The sequence below is a fragment of the Colletotrichum tamarilloi genome (assembly GCF_030869305.1).
Source record: "Colletotrichum tamarilloi strain Tom-12 chromosome Unknown Scaffold_20.1, whole genome shotgun sequence".
In the NCBI taxonomy this organism is placed as follows: domain Eukaryota; kingdom Fungi; phylum Ascomycota; class Sordariomycetes; order Glomerellales; family Glomerellaceae; genus Colletotrichum; species Colletotrichum tamarilloi.
The window spans coordinates 3,446-22,153 of record NW_026849403.1 but is presented as its reverse complement, the minus strand read 5'-3'; the positions used below and the strand labels follow the sequence as shown (position 1 = coordinate 22,153).

Genomic DNA, 18,708 nt, shown 5'->3' with positions numbered 1-18,708 from the left:
GGCGTTTTATCTACAAATGTAGGCTGTTTCTTTGGTGTTTTTATTTCTTATTGACGTTGTATTTAAGGCTTATAACCGGGGACTTTGATAACAATGTGATCGTTCCCACTCTATAAACGTTTTTTTGCAAAGTTAGTAGACTTGATATATTCTGAAACACATCATAGGATACAGCCAGCTCCTATGGTCTACTTACCTAAGGTACATAGCATTGAGTAGTCTTATTTGAAAGCAGCCAACATCTATAAACGAGCATCAGCATTTGTCAGATTAGAAGTCTAATTTAACCGCGGCGTACGGCCGACTACGCAATAGCCAATTAGGGGCCCTATTTACGATTATCATAGCCAGCCTAGGTAACCTACAGTTAGAACCTCCTTTTTACACCTACGCAAAAATTCATATAGTTCAATTGATCTCTTCGTCAACCTACGGTTCGAACCAACTACCCTGTAATAGGGATACCAACAGCATTCAAGATTTAGGATTGATGTAAAGTATTTGCCAGAAGAGAATGCATTCGAGTACAAGTAAATTAATCAGGGTATCTTATATCCCCTACAGCCTAACTTCCTAAAAGTCAATATCACGTCTACGAAATCTGAGAAATACATCCAGGCTGCACCTGCTCCAGCTTGGCAACGAGTTCCTTCCATGTCGCCTTCTGCAAGCGCTGGCCCTCATCGTTACTAACCCAGTCTGGCACCCAGAACTCCTTGATCTTGCAGCCTGAAAGAAGCTTTCCATGACCCTCCGCGCCAACTACCAGGCCGTGCAGGATGGTGCGACTGCCCACTTCCGCTGTGCGGGCCATCATAGCCCGGACCGCCTCATGCATGATCTTGGTAAATGTCCTCGCATCACGTCCCAATCCGGTGGTGCAGAGACCAGGGGCAACCATAGTAATGACCACGCCCGTGCGGTTTACGGGAAACTGGGCCGCAAATTGACGAACAGCAAATTCCTCGACGAGCTTTGTGAGAGCGTACCTGGTAATTTTGCGTCAGTCCCGCAACATGCCGCCTTTTCTTTCTTGGACCTTCCTCTGACGTACCTTGAGTCCATGTTTGCGCGTTTTTCGTCGTTGAGTCCGTCAAAGACGCTCCCATTGCGACTCTTGTCCATCTCCGCCTTGACGGTGTATCCCAACACGCTGACAATGAAGACGAGCGTTGGCTCGATACTGAACTTGCGAGCGCTTTCGCTCAGCTTGGGCATCATCAAGGCTCCAAGGAACAACGTGTTGACGACATTGACGAAGATACTGCTCTCGACGCCTTCGAAAGTCTCCCACTGGTCGATCATGATGCCGGCATTGCAGACGAAGCCGTCAATCCTGTCCAACTCCTGTGAGATCTGCTTGGCAAAGGTTTGAACGGCAGCATAGGTTGATAAATCCAGATGCCGCACCTTTTGCCACCAGGGTTCTAATATTAGTCTATCTTTCTCGGCCGTCAGTGGTTGGGGAAAATCGAGGTTACCTGTACGACGCCCTTGCGTCCTGTCGACTTCTCGATATCTGCCTTAGCTGTTTCTCCAGCGCTAAGATTCCTCACTGCCAGGACAACTGTCGCGGCGGACGAAGCGACGAGGTATCGCGCAGTCTCCAGGCCCAAGCCGGAGTTGCCTCCGGTGATGACATAGGTTTTTCCCACGCAGGAGGACTCGTCCACCAGGATGGGGAGCTTCCTGTACTGCTCTGCAGTCAACCGTAGCATCACCATCTTTGCAACTATTATTCAACAAACGAATCGAAATTTAAAGATTTCTCGGAACGACAGAGAAAGTAGACTTTGGGGCGAATTCAAGAAGGGCGATGTGCACGGAGTCTTGGGTATGCCGGAAGACACGATACCGGCGTGTTCACGACACGGCTGTCATCTTTTATATCCAAAGCAGGCAGCATCTTACGAAGTCTTCCAGAGACGAAGGTAGTGTCAAGGCTACGGCATGGTCTCGGAACCACAATGGATCCAAAGCACATGGCATCATTTTGTTCAGTCAGGATGTGAGTTCAAGGTAGAAGTGGCCAATCACAGGAACAGATCTAGATCTATCCAATGTGTGGGTCTCTCAGCAGCCAATTAGATATTGCTTTCTACTCTAAGACTAGCGTCTACGGACCGGTCCCTCCTGCCGACCTGTAACCCGAGCCAATCAGATATTGATTGCCTCTTCGGGGGGCGGACAGGGAAATACAAAGATCAAGTTCCTCCATCCTCGGACTTTTGTCCAATGAAATATGCTCAGATAAGACGATAGTATCCACCCTTCGGATACTTAGCTTGCGGCTCCACTGTCAGCTTATATGTATCCGTAGACTTGCACATGAAGGGGTATTGAATCCTTCCACGTCGTAGAACCCTTGAAATGATACTTTAAGCTACCTAAACAAGGTAGTCTGTGTTGCGTGATCCCGCCAGCCTCAACCGAAGTACTTCGTACGGGCGATTGCAGGCCCAGCCCGCCCGATGTATTAACAGGGAGCAGGGTCCTATCGCCCTACCCGTCCGCCACCCATTGGCGGCTTGGCCCAAGGCTCCTCCGTGCCTGCATGTGCACATTGAAGACTTCCAAGCCTTGATAGCGTGACTACCTCTGTGTAAACAATGATTCATTGAGTGCCTTACATTTTCTCTGACCTGCGGCGCAGTCTACCCTCGTACTGCGTGTGGTCCGTAAGACCATCCTCCCTCCACGCATCCGAAGGGGTCCCTGTCTATCTAGCTCTAGACCCTTGTCATAATATCCTCGAGAGCGCCAAGAACCAACACATTTCTCAGACAGAATTTCCAACAAATTAGATCTCTTCTGCCTCCATGTAGCTATCAGATTCAACTTCGTCCCTTGTCGTTCCGAGATGTCACCTGCGCCAGCCAGCTCGCCCGGAGGCGACGGCTGAGTAAGGGAGAGCTGGCCTGTACGTGGATCTGACATACAGCTAGCGCGGCAGGGCGTGCATACCGTACCTTACCGGTCGGGAACCTTCGTCTGATTTATCCGTCATCCCCCGGAGGAATTGGACCCTTGATCCGGAAACGTGTCGCAAACTTGCGGGGTGGGTTGAGGTGACGACGAAACGGGGAAAGCAACATCCACATCACCCAAGCATGCACGAAATCCGATGGCGAAATCTATGGTCTGACAGGATCTGGATCAAATTGGGCATATTCTAAGCGGCTCTTCTGCGCTTGCTTGAGCTGCCTAATGTGACGCTACCTTCTTGGGTTCCCGTATAGGGCTAGCCGTCTGGCGCCCGTTGCGGTATCAAATCATACGACAGGATGGTTCATCTAGAATGCTGCAGATACAACCGATTCGAGGAAGGTGAAGGATTGCATAGTGTCACACCAAGCAAATTTACTACATACTAAAAAGAAACCCCCTTTGCCTAGGAGCCTGTAGAAATGGTCTCGGTAGGATTAGGTGATGACTGGCGCATACATGTAGCATTGGCTTTCATCTCCTCTGCCCGGAAAAGGCGACCCCTGCTTATTGTCGCTACCGCTGTTGCAGAATACACCGAGCTCCAGCCTCTGAACCGAAGTTCTGCATGCAGAACTGCGCTCATTTGATTCCTTCGCTTACGAGCCAGGGCGCGGCACAGTGGAGGTCCTCGAAAGTAGGCTGCGCTGGGAAACGATGGAGGCGCGTTCTAATCATCGCCCCCGTTCATCATATATCTATCTAGATACCAGCTCACATGCGGTACGTCTTTCTCCATAAGAGCGAATCAGACAGTGAACCTTTGTAGACCACTTCAAGCTTCAGGCTGTCTTCATAGAACACTACTGGCATCTGCTTATCTTGTCCTCGCTTTTACATAAAATCCGGAAAACAACATGGCTCCTACCAGAGAAAGAAGATGGTGGACGAGCCAAGAAGATGACATACTCAAACGAGAGGTGCAGGGAAAAAGTACCAACCCCATCTGCCCCCTTGTTACGCGTGCTGCCAAATCTAACAAAGATCTCCATCTCCCAGTGCGCCAAGGCGGGAACGTCCAAAACTGGAACGACATCGCCATGTCATTACCGGGCCGTACCAACAAGGACTGCCGCAAGCGGTGGGCAAAGATCCAAGTCGATATTCGAAAAGGTGCTTGGACACAAGAAGAAGACGAGAGGTTGCAGAAGGCCGTGGCGCAACTCGGGTGCAAGTTGGTTCACCCCACGCTTCCCTATTACCCATTTCTCGGGTCTCATCAATGCTAACCTCCACCCTTGTCATAGATGGTCACAAGTAGGGGCCATGGTTCAAAGTAGAAATGCCGACCGTAAGTAGAAATCAGCGTCGTTAATATCCCACCATTGTTTCCCCTTCAGTGCTGAGGTGCATCCTTGCTGCAGAATGCGCGAAACGTTGGCAACATGTATTGGGACCCGACGTTAAGCATTGTTCATGGACCCCCGAGGAGGACAAGAAGTTGTTGGACGCGATGGGTAAGTTTGGAAACAACTGGAAGCAGATTGGTCTTACCGAGCTGCCGGATCGTTCCACCCACGATCTACGCAACAGGCAAGTCGAAAAGTCTGAGCCATCTGCATGGATTTACGGCTGACCATGGCTCACAGGAGTCTCATTCTCGGCCGCAGGAGTCGACATGCACAAGCTAATGACTCGAATTCCTCTTCACGGTCATTACCGGAGACCCATGACGAGGAAATGGCCAGCAGTAGTCCTGACGTTAATGATGAGGACGAGAGTTGCGAGGGTGACGGTTACGACGTATTTGATGAAGGTTCCGAGTGTGAAATGACCGACTCAAGCGAAAATCAGAAGCATCAGCTCGTGATGGACATGAGTCTCCTGTCCGATGAACCAGTGGAGGCAACAGAACTCGGGCCCACGTCTACGATCATACCAGACTACCGTCACTCAGACACATTCTTGCCAGTACCCGCTCTGGAGTTGCCAGGTACTACTTTCGACATGTTCGACCCGAGCTGCATAGGCACCTCAGATCACTCATCGGGGAATTCGGCTATTCAAACTCCGGATAGCGATTGGATGTCTTGGCTCAATTCGCTTGAGAATGACACCTCAGTTTCGCTGGATTCCCGGCCCTCATGGTGGGATGAAGGTCCCACTGATCAAAGTTACTTTCATGACTCCAGCTATGGAAGTTTTGATGTCAACACGGCTGGTATTTCGGATACTATTCATATCTCAAGAGCAAGGAAACGTGTCAAAGGCGAGGCTTCTCCAAGAGCTTCTCTCAGGTCAGTGACTCGCGCTGAGAACCCATCGAAGGACAATGGACAGATGGGTCTTGTCACTTTGTCTCTGGACCAAGTAGACCCGATAATCGCCAACGAGATAATAGGAAGCGTCATGAAGCACAGCGCTGGTCTCAAGATCAACTGTACCGTCAATAATCACCCATAAGTCTCGAGTAGTGTATAATACGCATGCATATATATTTGTACCGCGCATACGCGACCATATTGAATGGATGAACTCATGACAACTCCTCATAGAAGGCAAATTGATGGCGTGACACATATTTTTTGTCTCTCCATACTGCTGAAATTATGTGCCAAATCTTTGCACACATGATCCTCGACAGACATCGTCATAATTCTGGTCCAGGAATTTCAGCAAGGACCCGAGTTCTGCTACTTCTGCGCCCAGCGCAGTAACCCGACTTGGGTCCAAGTACATCTAATTGGTTCAATCAAATGTCCTATTGTTTGTAGTGAGTGTGACAACAAATATCGAGTTGTTCTTGATGGTGCCACTGGCATACCACTTCAGAATACACGCGGTGGCTGCCACAATCCAAGTTATCCTATCCTACCATCTTCCCCTGTCATCCGGATACCTATGCGCCAATGTCGTCTTTCAGAACGCCCAAGGTGAGCCTAGAGCCCGCTTCAACGTCCGGCCTGCGAACGCTTCCCGAATTGGTCGACTTCCACGCCCAAAGCAACCCCAAGCACCTATTTTGTCTCCAAGCCGACACAAATGCGGCTGGAAACGGCCACAATTTTGTGCCCTTGAGCTATGAGACGCTACAGCGCGCCATCATCCGCTGCCAGGCATGGCTCAAGGAACAGGCAACCAGTCTTCATGCACCGAAGACTGAAGCCGATGGTAGCGTGAATAAATGCGCCCCCGTCGCGGTGCTCATGGAGAGCCATGTTGGCTTGGTCATCTGTGTGCTCGCCTGTATGGGCATGGGCGTGCCAGTTGTCCTCCTGTCGGCGCGTCTGAGTGCGCCGTCCGCACGACATCTTATCCGCGAAACGGGCGTGAAACTTGCTCTTGTGTCTCCGCGCCTATTGCCCCTTGCTTTCGAGGCAGTTGGTGCTGAAATTCAAGATGGAAAAGAGATCCCTGATGAGAGCACGATCATGATCCGCTCTGTATCCGGCTACGAGTCGTTCCTTGCAGATGAGCCCGCAGAAGACCAGAGTCACACCTTTCGCGCTGCCGATGCGGATCACTACGTTTCGGAAGATGATCGCCAGGTTCTCATCCTACATTCCTCAGGGACTTCGGGTCTCCCAAAGCCGATACCTTGCTCTCATCGATACTTTCTGAGCTACGCCACATGCCACAACTTCGAATCGACCAAAGAAGCTCATGGACTGACGGTCTCTACACTACCGTTCTTTCACGTAAGTTAACAGAAGAAACGAATCTATTTCCAGTGTCGCATCTGACCACAGATGCAGGGTTTTGGCTTCGTATCCGTCTGCCTGTCCCTCAATATCGGCAAGACATTTTGCGCCCCTGTACCTTCCACCATCCCCAACGGTGCCAGCATCGCAGCCCTCATAGAGGACTCGCAAGCGAAGGCGTTATTGACAGTTCCGTCTATCTTGGAGGAAATTGAGGGCTTGCCAGATGGCAGAGGACATGATATCCTTCGCAAGCTAGATTACGCGGGCTTCGGTGGCGGCAGACCCAAAACCTCGGTCGGTGAGAGACTTGAACGTTCGGGCGTGAGACTCGTCGGCCAGTACGGTGCGACAGAGACTGGTCCAATGACACCTTTTTTCGTGCCCGGCAAGGAACACGACTGGCGTCGACTGCGAATGCGTGCTGATATACTCGGACCGCTTCAAGTGAAGCTTGACCTCATCGATGCAGATGCAGAAGAGAGTGCGCAGACCGAATCCGAAGCAGAACGATCTTACAGCTACAAGCTGAGCATGAAGCCGTTTGGGTGGCAGGAGCGCTTCGAACTGCAGGATATAATCGTAGCACGCACGGAATGCGCCTCGGCCGATGACGTGGGACAGCTGGATTTTGTGATTACGGGCCGCAAAGACGACCTGATCTGTCTTGCCACCGGAGAGAAGGTGAGGCCAACGATACTGGAATCCCTGCTCAGACAGCATGAGGACGTGAGAGACGCAACTGCTTTCGGTGAAGGACAGTTCGAACTCGGTGTCATTATAGAGCCTGTCAGGCCCGTCGAACCCAGCGAGATGGTCAACTTCAAGGCGTCGATCTGGCCGGCAATTGAGGAAGCAGGCCGTCAAATGGATGCTCATGCAAGAATTACATCGTCTACCGCGATTCTCGTCGTCGCTCCCGAAGCGCTCCCGAGATCAGACAAGGGCACTGTTCTCCGGAGCGCAGTGTCAAGGAAGTTTGCCGATGAGATGGCGGCAGTCTACCGTGATCTTGAGGCAAGCATGGTTGCACCACCAATCGACCTATCTTCGCCTGCGTCCAGTATCAGAAATCTCGTTACCCAGGACGTTCTGGGGTTAGACAACGGCCGTGATTGGGAGGACGACGATGATTTCTTTTCAGGCGGCATGGATAGCCTTCAAGCGACGAGACTACGAAGACTGCTGACGGCTTCACTGCGCGCAACGTATGCCGCCTCTAAGCCTGGGACAGCCAACCTCCTCTCCACGGACATGATTAAAGATGACATCGTCTACCGCAACCCTTCTGTGAATAAGCTGGTTGAGGCACTGATTCCCGGTTCGTCCAAGACAAATGGAGTCATTACCGAAACAAAGCTTATCGAACAGCTGGTGGACAAGTACTCCAGCAGAGGCAACCACCGAGAGCAGCGAAAATCCGTGGTATTGCTCACGGGCGGCACTGGCAGTCTCGGGTCTTTCTTCGTTGGTCGGCTCCTTGCGGATGATAACGTGAGCAATGTCATTTGCTTGAATAGACCTAGAAAAGGAAACCCTACAGAAGCTCAGAAACATGCGGTAACGTTACGAAAAGTCTCTGTCGATGAGAACGCTTGGAGAAAGTTGGAAGTCCACGAAACAAATACTGCAGATCAGTGGCTCGGCTTGCCAGAGGCCGAGTACCTGCGTCTCGCGGCTAGGGTAACTCACATCGTACATATTGCGTGGCCCATGAACTTCAAAATGGGTCTGCAGTCGTTCGAGGCTTCATTCTCAAGCTTGCTGAACCTCATCCAGCTAGCGCGCCAAGCGAGCATTCACCGGGCACAGAAGCCAAAGCTGTTACTGGTATCCTCCATTTCTACGGTGGGGAACTATCCGTCAATCAAGGGACAGACTTTGATTCCCGAGACGTCTGTCGAGGATCAAAGCTGGACGCTAGATCTCGGCTATGCCAAAGCCAAGCTTGTCTGCGAGAAAATCATCGAACGCGCGGCACAGGACCATCCTGAGATAGAAGCGGCGGTGGTCAGAGTCGGCCAGATTGCCGGCTCTACCACCGGCTACTGGAACGCTTCTGAGCACTTTGTAGCCCTTTGTGCTTCTTCTCAAAAGCTGGGGAAATTTCCCGACCTGCGTGGGGTAAGTCAAGATGTCAAAGAAAAGGCTGTTCTGCTAGCTTGAACATTGGGGCAATTCCATTTTGCTAATAAACTTTGCTAGACCTTGTCGTGGCTGCCGGTCGATATAGCTGCCGAAGCCCTCAGCGAGATTCTCTTCCATCAAGAACCACTCAGTGCAGTCTACCATCTAGAGAACCCAGCCCGGCAGAGCTGGGAGGAAGTTGTCAGACTGATGTCTGAGGAACTACGGATAAGCAGGTCGTCCATCATCCCGCTCGAGGCCTGGCTCGACTTGGTCGATACTATACCGGAACCAGGCAACCCTGCTGCAGGTCTCACACGATTCCTTCGAGAGGATTTCGCCAAAATGTCGTGTGGATTTGTTGTCCTAGATACCAGCAATTCTCGCAATGTGAGTTCGACCTTGGCCAATATGACGTCGGTGGGGGAAAATTTGATCAGGGCATATGTCTCCTACTGGAAGAGTATCAAAACGTTGGCGTAGATACCTGACGGACCATTAGCTCTGGACTTATTGATATTTGGTGTTCTAAATGAGACCAAAAGCTTTATCATGTCTCGATCTCAGAATGCAGAACAGTACTATAGCTCGACTTGGTCATCTTGTTTTGGGCACTAGGTGTTTGCATGTTCAGTCTGATGAAATTAGACCATTAGCAGACAATCCGGCTACCATATCACGTTCTGTCTCAAGTTTCTGCTCGGCGACCTCGACATGCTATTTGCCGCTGTACTTTTGGGGCACAACGACATCACAGAGATAGCGTCGTAGGTAGTCAGAGCAAGAGGAGGAAGAGGTCGCAATCCTGAGTGAACCAAATATTTATATTAGGTTTAGCCTGAGTTCCTTATACATAATTCCATACCGCAAATATTTCTAGCCCTACGTGTCAGCCGATTTCAATCATTTCAAATGTAGTTTAGGGAACCGTACCTTGCGGCTGTTAAGGTGTAAGCGTGCAACCCAAGTCCTTATTGCATGTGTTCAAACACTTCTCAAAGACGGCATTGCTTCCTTTCCCAAAGAAGCAATCTTTGCGGCAAAGATCGCACTATAACATGTTGGTCAGCGTTTGCGTTAGAAAGGCAGGGGGCATAGCTAACGTACAGCTGTATTGGTTGTCTGGCGAATCTCGAGACTAGCAGGGCTGGCGAAGGCAACGCCTGCAAAGAGAGCAAAAATAATGGTAGACAGTTGCATTTTGTAATGGTATAATATCTTCGGTCAACGAAAGATTTCGCAGCTTGGCAATAGTGAAGGAGAATAAAAGAGAGAGTTGCTAACAACTTTGTTTAGAGAGTGAACAGATATACAGTGTTCCTTGAAGCTTGAGAGAGATTGAATGCGTAACTCATCTTGACTAGGTATCCTGAGAGAACAATCCGGAAGTATTTAACTGAATACCTACATGGAGTTTTTGGCAGGGGCTCTTTCGACGTTTGTCTAGGTCTGGGTGGCCTGGCTAGATGTTCTGGACAGCTGACACAAACCTGACACAAGGCACGGTTGCGTCTCGGAAAGTGCCTGCCAAGGATCCAGCGAAATAATAGCATAAAAGAGATGTTCTGGTGATCAAGTGGCCTACTCAGTACGCTGTAGTCCTGTTCTGTACGTGAAAACCCCCTTGTTTTCACGTTCCGGCACTATTGTCAAGACGAACTCTCGGCCATCACTGGTGGGCCAGCACACTGGGTCACTGAGTCAGGTAGTTCATCCGGACAACGCGACAATCAGCAGGGCAAGAATAGAGTTTTTGTCAAGCATTTCAATAGCTCGGTTATCAAATTTGTGAGACAAAGAAGGAAGGCCTTGATGAAGAAATTCGGTCTGCCCCATCTCTCTTTAGTTATTACTCGTAGGCTCAGGCCGTCCTTAGTCGAAATAACTTCGCATAGCAACATCATATTGATGTTGCATAGGTCCATAATCTCAACAATGCTCGTTTTCTTTTTCATTCGATTTTAAGACCTCTCACTTCAACCCAGCCTCTTGCAATAAGGAGGCTAGGTAGTTGACGTGATAGTCAAGAGCCCTCATGTATGAAGTACGTCAGTTTTCGTGATATCAAAGGAGCACGGCTTTTTTGCTCTCTTCAAAGGAACCCTTATTTCGGGCTGTAATGATAGCTCTCGAGATTCAATAAGGATTCGACCGGCAACTAATTACGCAATTGAATGTCTATCAACGCTGTATCTGCAATCATTCTTGATTACTCTCATACCGCATGACTCATAACTCACTTAAACCGTGCGGAATCTTAGTTTTCAAGACTCGGTCTCGCAGTTTCCTCAGCGTGAATGGCGACTATGCTTGAGCAATACGAATTGAATAGTCAATAGGTCCTAGGAACAATGCAGTGAGGAGGATTGCACGTCATGACATTACTCGTACACCCACTAATTACACCGCCACAACAAGACAGAGTTTGACCTCAAACGTCAAGAAATGTTCAGTTCCGCCTGAAACCTTCCCCGGAAGCAATCAATTATCCGCCAAATATCGGAGACACCGGCAGCCCACCGGTAACCCACTAGCACCTTTGCTATAATCCCACTATTCTGAGCAGACATCAGCATCCAGAGAAGAAAAGTTGCCTGCGTGTCCCAAGTACCCGTACGGTCAAGATCGACATATAACATCTATCACGGAACAAGGATGGTTTCAGCACTCGTCAGGCAAGCTTTCACGCGCTTCAACACGTGAATTCCATTCGCTTAGTACATAAACTATCATCTTTTCTTCGTTCTGATTGGATTAATACCAGCTGCTTTCAATACCTCTATATACTCATTGCTGCGTGTCATCACCTGCCACAACATTTTGCCAGGTTCCACTTGCTGGCCAGTTACGAAGACAACAGCGGTAATGCTTCCTTGGTCAACACTCAACGGCGAGGCAGCCTAAGAGCTTTTCACTGACTGCCTACAACGCTACTGGCGACTACATGATGTCTTGCCTCGACGAGAGAGGGATCCCGAGGATCCAAGGCGAATTGAGCAATGACGATAGCAGATAAAGGAACTTGAGAGCCTTCTTCCCTAAGCTTAGCTCAAGGAAGAAAAGATGCATGTTTCCACATGCTATGTCTTACATATTGATGTGCTTGAGTAGCACGTTTCAGTCATAAATTATCGCACATTAAATACGGCGCTTTGTGTTCGGCGATGTTGAAAGTCAAACATTGAAGCGAAGTCGTAGTAATGGCCGTAAACAATTACTCCTTGGGGTATGTATACCAGATTTCTTTCCAATGCTGACACTACACGGTCTTGGAACACATGCTTATATGCTAACTGAGATCGGTGTTACTGTCCCTGATATATCACACAGGTTCCTGGGAGCTTCTCTGAAACATCTCATCAGGCTATCCCATTAAATACTAAATGGCATATAAATATAGGTACTCTCATAGAGGTCGATACCTAATTGCTGATTAATTCAATCTATTTTGTGAGTAACTTCGAAATATAATAGGGCTACCAGGAGAAACAGTAGTGCCGGACATGATGACGCTATTGTTTCTGGCAGTCGATGAGCTGAATTTGGGCCTCATCATATGATGCTTTCCATCAGATATGGCCCGTGGAGGGTACTTCTCGTGACGGCAGACCAGAAATGACTGCAATTCTGCGAACGCTGGTTACGAGGTGTGCCAGGCTGTGTGGCATGCAACCAGGAGCTCATTGGAAGAGCAATCAATCCAAAATCTTGAGCTAGGCATTCTTCTCCAAAGGTCAGGCGTATTTCTGATTTGCGGTTTAGTCGTTGCAAATTCCGACGTCCTTCTGCTGGGCCTCATTCGTGCACGTCACTTGCCCACCGTCCAGGTCGTCTCAAGATCAGGCTGTAAGAGCTTGCGGCTTATCCCTATAAAGCCAGCTACTTTCGCCGTGAATGTCACTTCGAGACCATAGGCAGTCGGATGGTTGCGACTTGAGACCGCCCACTTGAGGGCAGGAGCATCATCAATTGGAAAGCCTATCGTCCGGGTCCCGAAATTAGACGACGACATTATCGCACCAAGTCCGTCAAGGGGCCGCACTTTCCATCTCAGTGGCCTCAACATGGAGTCCGATAGACGGTTCCTCTCACGGTCACAGCATGTCGCCGATACCTCTTCGCCCATATGGCACAGAAGAACATGACATGCTTGACCGCGACGTATCGCGGAATCTTTTGCATAGAAGCAGCAGTCACGGCAGACCTGGCATCACGCCCACAGGGTCCTGTACACGCCTCAGTCAGCTTTCTGAGATCTTCCACTGCTTGGCGAACCAACGATGAAGAAGAGATTCTACTATTCGGGCCCAGGGATGGCTATACTGTCCTTCATCTACCTCGCCTTAGGAATATTGGTAGTTCCCCATGAATCCATCTCTTGGTATCTCGGTGTCGGTAACAACCAGCTCATTGTCGTCGGATTCCTGCTCAGCATCACGAGTTTATGCTTAGGCAGCGTCGCGCCGAACCTGTTCATTCTCATAGAGGCCAGATTTGGCGAGTCCACTATCCAGAACTACGACGGGCTTCTGCGCAACAAGCCTACCGCCTCGAGACTTGGTATGTCTTGGAGAGTGGCACTCATCCTCATGTTGGCTCTTCCAATTGCTCTCAGCGTCGCGTACAAGACCTTCACTGGTGGCGAGAGTCATATGGAGATCGACAGCTTTGACTACATCTCCAACAAGACCTATTATGGCATGTTCCAGCCGCCTGGCATACTTTCGTTCAACGGCGTCTCTGGGTTTTTCAACGCAACCACGGATTTTCGGGAAGCCACAAAACTCAGCTCAAATGGGTCTGAGCCACCTTTCCCAACACTGCCGAGCACATATGACTACAATATCTTACTGTTGAATGAAACAAGCGCCGCGGCGCTTGATACTATCCAGGCATTTTATGTGATCGCAACACAGGAGCGTCTCGCAATAGGTGAATTATGGACCATCGCTGCAACGGTGACAGGGACAGTAGCCACCTTCAATAAGATGATGGACTCGGATCGACAGACATTCGAAAGCGACTTAGTGTCTCATTGTCTGAACAGAAACGCCTGGGACTTCGATACCAAAGACATGTTCAACGGGTGGTCACTCACACTCACGAACCGGAAATCTGACTCGGATCAATCGATACAGTATATTGGGCTGGAACCAACCAACCCGGAATGTGAGTCCATTTCCAAACATGTCTATCTGTACAACACCTACCGGCAACAATGCAATGGAACTTGATCAGTCACACAAGGCCGTTTTCAGCTGCTGAGCGGCCGTTGCGACGATGAAATCTTGGCTTGACCTCAGCAACTTCCATTTACATTCACATATCTCGCACTGGGGTCTTGGTACATGCTTCCCTTAATAGAAATGCTAGGCCCATTCTGCGGAAACAACAAAACATGTAACATAGGCATTCAGTCCCGTTGGATGCAGCCATGTATGGCCACATCGGTCGCTGCGATGCTGTGGTCAAGGAACGCAGTCATGAAAGGCTCGGGGGCCTTCAACTCGGAAGAGTTCAATGTGAGTTCTATGCCCTGGGAGTCGAAAAATGAGACCAAGGTACCTTACGAAGACGTCCGAGTCAAGTTCAGAGTCCCTCAAGCCGAGCAGATCATATTCTATAACAGACCAACGTTACGGAAATCACCTGGGCTATATCTGGTGCTTGCCATCCAGCCATTCTTGATAGTCATCATCCTGGGACTATCTTCCATGCGCCACTCGGAGCCCCTGAGCAAGGGATCCGGCCTCGTCTCGACCTTTTCGGGCATCGACAGTCAGAGCCTGAGCAGCTTGGCGGGAGCATCCTTTTTAGGGGAGCTTTCGCGGCTTGTCAAGCTTACAACGTCTCCCGTTCAAAATGGCGGCACAAACATGATACAGTGTCGTGCAAGAACATCTTCAGAAGGGCGTAAGCGAAATGAGAAGCTATCTAGGAACGTTGTTAATCACTAAGGTGAGCATAACAAGTATCGGTAAGCAAATATATGCATCTTTTAGCATTATCCCATCAACCAGGAGTGTAGATTGCATTGATAAACCAGTTTTAAGCCTTCAGTCTTTTTCTAAATCTGCTCAATTTGCATCTTTTTCACAGGTAGATATGCGGTGGTCTTTTTCCGGCTTGACAGGCGCAAGAGATCGATCTCAGTGGGATGAGGCTCACATGTGAGTATAAGAGAAGGTTAGGTTGATGTATGATTTATGATTCCCTCTTACAAAGTATCTACATGTATGTATATGTGGATCAATCCTACATAGTATTTGATGGGATAAAGCCATTAGCTTTCCTCAGTTTTTCCAGAACTTGGACACATCACAACGGACATGACAGTCATGTGTATTGCGGAAATTGGCACCTCAAATCGTTCAAGTCAATAACAACATTGATTGTAGAGCGCCTGCGAAAAGAAGTCTGAGGGCCAGGTATCCGGGGTATCGAAGGAGGACGCAATTAAGAAGGCAATAGACGCCGGGCTGGGGCTCATCGCAAAAAAGACTGACTGGTAAGTCTCTGGTCATAATATCAGAAGCAAGCGCAAAGGTAACGCAACAGAAACAACCAGGCATGCCGCTGACTACAAGACCTCCCTCCCTTCTTTGATGTCTGACCTCAACCTACAAGGGGCACTGAGATCCTACCTGGCCAGAAAGTAAGGCCACATGTAGCCAAAAACAAGGCTTTCTCACAGCAGTCTTCGACGAAATTCCATCCACGCCAAGCCTCAAGACGAGTTCACAAAGGCAGGCATCCGCAAAGACTCGGTCGTCTGACTTATCTTCCTTTCATACGGCAGACAAGACCGGGTTCTCGACTCTGCACCTTCCCGGGATAGCACCACGCCAAGAGTTCCCAAAGAGCAATTCACCCGTTCAAGAAGACATCTTAATTCAGGTCCCAACACAAGAATTCGTCGGCTGTTCGCATTCAAGCACGGCACAGAAGTAGCTGGCCGTAGGCAGTCGAATCGGAGGATTTGATCCTGGGCCCTACAAACCCTGAAGCTGAAGGAGAGCGGCCGTAGCTCTGGTCCGGCACTTTGCTGTTAGTATCTCATTGGCGGGTATGATGTACCGGCGGCCAAGTGAGGTGCCTGAGATGCGGGCGTGGCAAGTTCAGGGCCTCGTTCTCTTGGACCAACATCGGGCGTTCCACGGTACGTGGGATCGTCAACTTGGTCCTGGCAATTTCACATCAGCGTATTCGGATTGATGTCGGTGTGGAGGAGCAGATGGTGCTTCACTGCATGCTTGGAGTACGAGGCGGCAAAGTTGCAGATGAGAAGGCTGCTGCTATAAGTCTCTCGGTCCAACCAGCAGACATCAAAGTGCCATACCGCCAGTAGTCGAATCTTGAGCCGCAGGTCTCGCGACAAACGACAGCCAATGAAGCCAATATCGCAACGAGCCGGATCAGTGGACATCCGTGACCTTGCTGAATGATCTTCGTTGCAGTTGGGATGCAGTAGGCAAAAGTCTGGGGGTGGCCGCGTTGGAGGGACCGAGCTCATTTGAACGTCCCAAGAATCGCAAAAAAGGGAAAGTGTGTGCATCAAAAGATAGAGAGCAGGGTTTGGACGACGACCCGTCGTTTGAGCGTGGTCCCGAAATTGGTTCTTTCGCGTAACGGCAGGGCGGTACTGCAACGTCGACAATAACCCCCAGTTCACAGCAAGGTCCCCGCCAGGACCGGAGAATTTGGACCGCCCTTCGGTCTGGGATCTGGACCGTCTCATTGGAAACCACAGATTGACGACAATACTTCTGTCACAAGTCGAAGGATTTCACGGGACGCGTTTCGTTCTTACCCCAGAAAAGCCATAGACATTTGAGAGGTGTTCGCCACACCAGTAGCTCCTGAACCGAAAGCCAGATTGCCATATGAGGAAGCGAGCTGATGCCGTCGCCAACTTTGGAGGGTTCGGCATGCAGGCACAACACAGCCACGATACGTTAGTGAAAGGAGAACGATAGGCAAGCATTTTTGACAGGTCAAAGTCACCTCACTAATAAAGACAGCCCGAGCAGGGATGCCATGCGCCATTCGGTGGCTTGTTGACTGGTATCCGCAGGCACAACGGTTGTGCCATTTGCTGATCCACATCGAAGATCTCCTTTCTTACATCCAGTCAAGCCGACGATTCGGGCACTACTTGGTTCTACTGAGTCTTTGGGTACTAGGCTTGAGTTATTCGCCGGCACTTGTGTAGTCTCCTCCCGATCCGAGCGAATGGCCAGTGTGTCGGCGCTCGAGGGAATACAGAGCGCATACGGTCTTGTAACTGGGTCAAGATTGATGTGTAGGAGGTTGGAGATGAGGAGCGAGAGTTAAGTTAGAAAGCGCCGGCCAAAATATTCATGTCAACGCGGTACCAAAGTTGATTCCATAATGCTTGCCGGGTTTACTCGCTGCAGGCGCCGTATGCCAACCCAAACGATGCAAGTATGCGCTGTTGAGGGCAAGCCTGGTGTTCCGTTCGGCGCAAGCGGTGGTCGATCAGTGTCCCGCCAATTTTGTGACAAGGGTTGTTAATTGAGGCGACAAGTAGCCAATAACGACGAGTCAACGCTCATCTCTGGCCTGTCTGCCTCTAATCATTGACTCTCAACATGTAATGATCGATCCATAGAAATCTCAGCTGAGCAGCACACTCGACTTGAGGCCGTGGTGCAGATGGTTTTGTCCAGTATTGCAATGATGAAGTGCGTTGTGAGAGGGACGGAACGCTGCCGCCAGGGAATCCAAGCGCGTACTCGTATTGCCGAAATGTGTGAACGGCTGGCTGCAGACAAAATGCTGACTCTCAGCCTCAATTTCCTTTCGCGATGTCTTGCTTTTTCTTTGCCGTTGCCGCTCCTGCGAACTGAGGAACGGCCCTGGGCATTAAAGGCATCCAACGACCAGCGCTGGCGGATTTGATAATGGCTGTCGGTTGCATTGAACGCGCGAGACCGTGTCTTGGCTAGGCAGCTCGTGGCGTTGTCCCCGAAAAAGCCGCCCGTTTCTGGGTCTTTGGGATGAGCGTTAGGAGGGCAGCTAATATAGACGGGGATCCATGATTGTGGCGCGGCCTGTCGCCCTAAGAGGTTACGTCCAGTGTCCGTGAGTAGCATTCGGTGCGTCATCCATCAACAAGGTCAACTTTTTGATAGAGATTGGCCAGGGGGCAAGGTAGCTCTCAGCAAAACGAGTTCGCGTGCCCTTGGGAGCGGGTTTCTCCCGGAAGAAGTGGGGGAAACAACGGTGTTCTGGGCTTCGAGGCTTGAGATATGAGTCGGCCGCACTGCCAGCTCCAAAGCATCAAGGATAAGACGATTGGTCTGCCAAAGATTTCGAGAGCAATCGAAAAAACAAGTCGGGGTGCGGTGCGGCGTTGAAAAAGTTTGCAAGGGCCGAGACAGCTGAAGAGTATACACTCCGAGAGAAAAATTGGCCCCCTGAGTATTTCCGTCGCGGAGCTCATGAACGACTAGCCCTGGCTAGCGTCCTGTCTGTCTCTCCAAAAATCGAGCCGCCCGAGTCAAGAAGGAGAGGGAGGTGGCACAGACGATGATTTGACGGCTGCCAATATGACGAATTGCTGATGACAAGACCAGGACAGCTGAAGGATTGCTGCTAAAAGCCTGGGACCACGGAGGGCTTTCCCTAGCCTAGCGGCGAAGCCAGGTGCCAGTGGAGAGCAGGCCAGGATGGCGACCAGCAGTCCCGGGGGGCATATCAAGCTGTGTCTAACTTTGATGCTAAGGCGACTCGGGTGCAGGGATGCGCGGCACACCTTTTCAAGCACTGCACCACAACTTGGCATCTTGGATGGTCTCTTGCTAATTTCCCTTCCAAGGTTGAGATGCAGCAGCACACATGGCCGGGAAAACAACCGAATTCTGATGTTGCTTTGGGGCCGCAGAATGCCTGCATGTCAGCCTGCTCTCCTTTCCGAGGTGTCCTTGGGCCT

At 50.2% G+C, this 18,708-nt stretch overlaps 6 protein-coding genes across 6 annotated transcripts; 3 read left to right on the top strand and 3 right to left on the bottom strand.

Annotated features, from left to right (window-relative positions):
- Positions 1–592: 592 nt before the first annotated feature.
- Positions 593–1,724, bottom strand: CTAM01_06824 (short-chain dehydrogenase; the record flags this gene model as incomplete). The annotated part of the gene is made up of 3 exons (XM_060522850.1): positions 593–989; positions 1,055–1,410; positions 1,482–1,724. 3 exons carry the CDS (start codon positions 1,722–1,724, stop codon positions 593–595), a joined length of 996 nt encoding a protein of 331 aa, XP_060382352.1.
- An 868-nt stretch (positions 1,725–2,592) lies between these two features.
- Positions 2,593–2,937, bottom strand: CTAM01_06823 (uncharacterized protein; the record flags this gene model as incomplete). Its single annotated transcript, XM_060522849.1, has 1 exon — positions 2,593–2,937. The coding sequence occupies one exon, from the start codon at positions 2,935–2,937 to the stop codon at positions 2,593–2,595; it is 345 nt and encodes a 114-aa protein (XP_060382351.1).
- A 905-nt stretch (positions 2,938–3,842) lies between these two features.
- Positions 3,843–5,388, top strand: CTAM01_06822 (myb family transcription factor; the record flags this gene model as incomplete). Its single annotated transcript, XM_060522848.1, has 4 exons — positions 3,843–4,159; positions 4,233–4,276; positions 4,350–4,530; positions 4,575–5,388. The coding sequence occupies 4 exons, from the start codon at positions 3,843–3,845 to the stop codon at positions 5,386–5,388; spliced, it is 1,356 nt and encodes a 451-aa protein (XP_060382350.1).
- A 446-nt stretch (positions 5,389–5,834) lies between these two features.
- Positions 5,835–9,524, top strand: CTAM01_06821 (uncharacterized protein; the record flags this gene model as incomplete). The annotated part of the gene is made up of 4 exons (XM_060522847.1): positions 5,835–6,623; positions 6,681–8,750; positions 8,832–9,143; positions 9,402–9,524. The coding sequence occupies 4 exons, from the start codon at positions 5,835–5,837 to the stop codon at positions 9,522–9,524; spliced, it is 3,294 nt and encodes a 1,097-aa protein (XP_060382349.1).
- Positions 9,525–9,696: 172 nt separating this feature from the next.
- Positions 9,697–9,953, bottom strand: CTAM01_06820 (uncharacterized protein; the record flags this gene model as incomplete). The annotated part of the gene is made up of 2 exons (XM_060522846.1): positions 9,697–9,804; positions 9,861–9,953. 2 exons carry the CDS (start codon positions 9,951–9,953, stop codon positions 9,697–9,699), a joined length of 201 nt encoding a protein of 66 aa, XP_060382348.1.
- A 3,080-nt stretch (positions 9,954–13,033) lies between these two features.
- On the top strand, positions 13,034–15,529 carry CTAM01_06819 (uncharacterized protein; the record flags this gene model as incomplete). Its single annotated transcript, XM_060522845.1, has 4 exons — positions 13,034–13,922; positions 14,163–14,698; positions 15,152–15,261; positions 15,451–15,529. 4 exons carry the CDS (start codon positions 13,034–13,036, stop codon positions 15,527–15,529), a joined length of 1,614 nt encoding a protein of 537 aa, XP_060382347.1.
- Between the last annotated feature and the right edge of the window lie 3,179 nt (positions 15,530–18,708).